The 5,402-nt window shown below is 39.9% G+C and overlaps 1 protein-coding gene across 1 annotated transcript in view; it reads left to right on the forward strand.

Annotated features, from left to right (window-relative positions):
• The first annotated feature begins 2,759 nt into the window (after window positions 1-2,759).
• The window catches only part of LOC104947299 (keratin, type I cytoskeletal 13-like), a 7,667-nt gene continuing 5,024 nt past the window's right edge, over window positions 2,760-5,402 (forward strand). Inside the window, exons 1-2 of the mRNA XM_010773278.1 lie at window positions 2,760-3,936; window positions 4,911-4,993. Coding sequence (XP_010771580.1) covers window positions 3,529-3,936; window positions 4,911-4,993 — 491 coding nt within the window. The 5' untranslated portion in view covers window positions 2,760-3,528. The remainder of the gene's footprint in view (window positions 3,937-4,910; window positions 4,994-5,402) is intronic.

Genomic DNA, 5,402 nt, shown 5'->3' on the forward strand with positions numbered 1-5,402 from the left:
ATTCCCAGGCTTTATCACACCTTTAATACAAAAGACTGGTAACCTTATGTTCTCCTACACTGGACAGACATGGTCACTGGACAATTGTCAGGCAAATTATCATATGGATGTTACCTGTTTTATGTCCCTTTTGTTTCCTGCTCCTCTGTATAAATCACATTTCTGTGTAACGGGATTAGATTTCTTTAGCACACATTGGTGCAGGTTATCTTTCCTTCCAGTTAGAAATAAGATTGATTGTTAAATGCTATAACTCTTTATTAAAGAGTACAACTTTGGTTTAAGCTTGTATATTTGTTCTTTTTTTTACCTGAAAGCGATTAAGTGTGGAATTTCCACCACACAGCCCTGTTTTAAAAAATGCTGAATCTGGGTCTGGCACTTTAATTGTAACTGAACTGCTGCTGGCCACGTCCCGTTGGAGCATGCACATGCAAGCAGTGAGCTCTTAAAAGAGAAGTGTCCTTTCTACCGGCAGAAACTCAGCCAAATGCTGCCGTGATTAAACGCCATGTTATGTTCAAAACCACATTAAGCATTATTTCTGAAACAGTATGGAGCTCAAACAATTTCTCTCTCTCACAGGTTTACCACAAGGACAATACCTTTTATATCCTGCTTCTTTACAAATATTCTCTCCAGTAGGCCTAAAGCTCTGAGTGTTAGCGAAGCTTGCTAATGTAAACACAGACCATATTACTTCCAAAACACGTTGTGCATTGTTTCTGATACAGCACACAGCTTGACATGTTATCTATTCAGTTTTTACCGCTAGAACAGTGCCATTGTATGTATTATATATATCACAACTTTACTCTAAGTCCCTCTCGTAGACATCCTGCTGAATACACAGACACACAGCTTAGGGAGGGGATTCAGCTAGCCGACTGTATATGGGGAGGATAGGTTGGGACGTGGGCGGAACGTTGCCAAGAGTTCAATGTAAAGCCAGCCCATATTTTAGTAATGACGTCAAGTTCTCAGAAAATCTGGATCAGCTCCGTTGTACCCCCACACACACCGGGGACACATATTTATGTTTAAAAGACATCAAAAAGTGCATTTTGCATAATAGGTGACCTCTAAAATCCAAAATGTATGTAAATAGAGTGAAAATACTAACACATTTGCAGCCAGAGCTTGAACAGCCCATACATAGCCTCATAACCACAGCTATGCCCCTCTAACTACCTAACATGAAACTAACTAAACTCCCCTTGAGTTAAAGGTGTTATGGGTATTTGTGCACTGTACCCGCAAGACCTGTAACTGAAATTGGTCACCTACCTGCAACTTTAAATGACGTCCCAATATAGACGGATGCCATGTTCCACTCCAGCCACTCACGCCACACTACCAAACTTCCCAACACACACTAAAGAAAATCTGATCTCAAGACTAAATGGACAGAACAGCAACTCACTTTTGTGTATACAGGACCACCAAAACTAACTCACCACACTCCATGCTCTTTTTTCCCAAACAAGACTGCATTTATTAACAAAATGAGGTGCAACTGCCTGCAACACCCATCGACACTGCCCAAAAGAATGGGTATAACTCATGAACAGAAGAAGATAGAAGCTTCAAATCACTTCTCGCACAATCCCAACAAATGTTTGCAGTTTTCTGTGTTGAATGTTTTTTTCAATATTAAGGTTAGAAGTGTCTTTGTTTTTTGTTTGAATAAAATAAGTAAAAAATAAGCAAAAAATTCAAGCTCCATTTTTGTTTTATGGGCATACATCCCCTATTATAGTGTATATAAGTATTTAATGTGTGACATATAACATTACCTGAGGTTATGTTGATTTCTGGGATGTGTAAAACTTGATAATACTGTAAAAAATGATAATTTACAAGGCAAGACACAAACATATACAATAACGGAAATGTCCTATTGTGGGCCTCAGCGGGTTAATGGATGTATTATGCAGATATCTGTAATTCAATTATACTGGGACAAAAGGAACATTTGAGTCATCCATTATCACCTGGTTCTATATGTTTATAACAAAACAGTAGTTTTTATTATATATTATTCTATTAGGTGCTATACGTTCTATTTTAAGCTACGGTTTTAAAGTCAAATACTTATTTTTGCCTCTGAGTAGCCATGTCAATCAAATAAAACTCACACACACACTATCCAAAACATTCTTTATGAATGAAGGAAATGCATTAAGGGAGATGCAGTGTAGACAGGCAGAATAAATTCCAAACAACGGTTATAAAATAAATGAAACCTGGTCCTAAGACTTTTTCTCTGAAAATAAAAAATAAGTGTGCACCTTTATAAACCCAAAACTGTATGAAGGAGGAAGTGGAAGTAGTAATACATATTGTCATTCTTTGATAGCTAAATGTATAATTAAAGGTCCCCTATTATACTGTTTTTCATCAATATATTATAGGTCTCAGATATATACAAAACATGTCTCTGAAGTGTTTGGCTCCAAATACCAAACAGATAATTTTAGCATCCCATAATCCCCTCTGTTTCAGCCCTGTTTCAAAAGTGCTGACTCTCTGTCTGTTACTTTAGATGAAAATAAGGAGCCCCTTCCCACGCCCCTCTGAGAGATATTTGGTTACAAAGAACACAATAGTGCTCTAGGAGGAGATTCACGAGATAAGGTGGAGGGGTTACCTTGGTTAGTTATTGGCTAATAATTACGCTAGCCAAAGCAAATCGTTATTACATCATAAAGTGGCCAAAATCTCATCAGCTCATTTTCAGACTACTACTTTCAGTTTTTATATGAATGGATCAGGACAAAGGTGAGCGAATCTTTTTTCCTATAACTTTCAGAATCTCTTTACACAGAGAGGACATGTTGATCTAGAAGAGACATACAAAAGTAGATTTTGCATAACAGGTGACCTTTAAAGGATCAGAATATTGTTGCAATAGTTGACATTCTTCTTTTAAAGGATCAAGAGAGATTTTTTTTATACTGATAGTCAATAAAGTGTAAAGTGGGTTTGTGGGATTGCTGTATTTGAGTTTCAAAAATGTTCACCATAAAGCCACTTCAGGGTGAATGTGTGCTCATGTTAAGGGACAGCAAACAGAGCATCGGCACAAAGAGCTCCATTGTTTGTTGCACAATAAGAGACATGAGCGGGCGTCTGTGAGTGGCTCTGCAGGGGGAAATGACTTATACAGGTTTCAACATGCTAACAGGAATCCATTGTGGGGGAGGGGGGCAGAGGAGGGTCGAGGGTCTGAACAAGTTCCACATCTGATAAGATAGATAAAAAAGGTAGATTCTTGCAGGTTTAGGAGGAGATACACCTGAACAAACACGATGATTGAGTTACCTTATAGACCTTTTCAGAAACAAACAGTGGCTTTATAGAGTGACATCAGACAGATGCTTGAAATTCCTGCTGTGATTGCTCGCTGTGTTTGTCGTGTTCCTGCCGGACCCTGCCTCCCTCCCCTCACTCCAGGCGCTATAAAGCATCTGAGTACAAAGTGTGCGTTACTCTTCTCTGCATCCCGAGCAGCAGCACTCCTCCACCATGACCTCCTATGCTCGCTTCTCCTCCAGCAACCGCCTAGGCTCCATGAGGGCCCCCAGCGTGTACGGTGGTGCCGGGGGGTCCGGGGTCCGCATCTCCAGCAGTGGCCCCAGGAGCTTCTCCTCGGCCGGAGCAGGGTCTTCCTCCAGAGCCCGGTCAGGGTTTTCCTCCCGATCCGGGTCAGGCTTCAACCTGAAAGACACCATAGATGTAAATGACAACAACAAGAAGGCCACTATGACCAACCTGAACGAGCGCCTGGCCACTTACCTGGACAAGGTGCGCATCCTGGAGAAGGCCAACGGAGAGCTGGAGCTGAGGATCAGACAATTCCTGGATAACAAGACCAAACCCGAAGGCCACGACTGCTCCGGCTTTAAGGCAGCCATCAGCGACATGCAGGACCAGGTGAGGGAGTCAGGTTTCACATTATTGTCTCGCAATGTAGGGTAATTGGATTGAGCTTCCACCCACGTCATAAAACCCAATCCACATGCAGACAATCCAAGACAAAGAGAGGTACAAGAAACATTACACAAGTATAGCTACTGAGGAAGATGCAAAGTGGTGACAGGGAAAAAGGTTAAAGTAAAGATAAAGCTTTGTTGGTTTTCATATTTTATGTTTTTATTGCAGGAGCAATAAAATAGATTTAAAATCTGGACTCCTCCCAGATGGTAGTTATTTAGTTTACTTGATTCATTGCTTGATTTGAACAGTCCACTGGATAACATGTTTCTTTCTTTTCTTGAGAATTCCAAGAGATCTTAAAGCATTCATATTACCAAAATAATTGCAAACAGTTGCCTCAGTGTAGGTAGATTGCAGGACTGGATGCTGTCTCATGTTCAACCCTAATCCCAAAGCAGAGCCACAATAAAGAATGAGATCATGTGAAAATGAATCTTGTTCAGCTCAGAGATTCCTCCTCCCTGACAATGTTAGGATCCTCAGGTGTGCAGCCTGCAGACAGACAGACGGAGAAACAACATGTGTTTCCTGCAAGATGCATTCAGGTTCAGCCACACCCTAAACCCAACAAGGCTTCCTGAAGTGGGATCAGGCTCGGGCTCCAGATTTGCATGATGTGCATACAGGCAACACAAAAACAATGAGGCAGAAATTTGACTTATGTTTGAATATAATTATCTCTTCTCTTTTCATCTTGAGTCTAAAACAAGAACAACCTGCAGATAGGCCTTAGTGTGCTGTTTGTATTGCACACATTTCCCCATTCTTGCAGAGGAGACTGGGACTCAATCATTTCATTGCAGAAATGTCATTTTGCAGAATTTAGATAATATGTTGTCTTAGAGTCTCACGTTCTATTCAGAGAGTCTGATGATGAATAAAAGACTAACGGTGAGTCCTCTTTGTTTCAGATCCTTTACGCCACCACCACAAATGGATCTCTGTACCTGGCCATCGATAATGCCAAGCTGGCCGCTGACGACTTCAGGGTCAAGTGAGATCATGATAATTTATTTAATGTATTGGAGCTTTTCAATGTATTGTCAAAGCCCAGCCTAGTTAAGGCCACTAGAACTTAAAGACAATTAGAGATGCAAAATGCAGGTAATTAGAAACAAAAGACATATAATAGATAACAATGGGTTACTAAAATATACCTTTAATGCTAGTTTCCTGATCATGTTTACCTTTTTATAAATTGTTTTATGTGGGTTTTTTTCTCTATATTTACTAATTATTGTTATTTTTATTTATTTGTTATTCGGCCCTTGCTGACTATGATTTATCAGTATCATGGTGAAATTAGGAGGACATATGCTAGCCCCGTTATATATTATCCTCTTGCCGTCAACTCCAGATATTATTATTTATTATTATTATAAATATCATTAATATATCTACTA

The sequence above is a fragment of the Notothenia coriiceps genome, unplaced genomic scaffold (genome assembly GCF_000735185.1).
Source record: "Notothenia coriiceps isolate Sejong01 unplaced genomic scaffold, NC01 NC01_scaffold00012293, whole genome shotgun sequence".
Classification (NCBI taxonomy): Eukaryota; Metazoa; Chordata; class Actinopteri; order Perciformes; family Nototheniidae; genus Notothenia; species Notothenia coriiceps.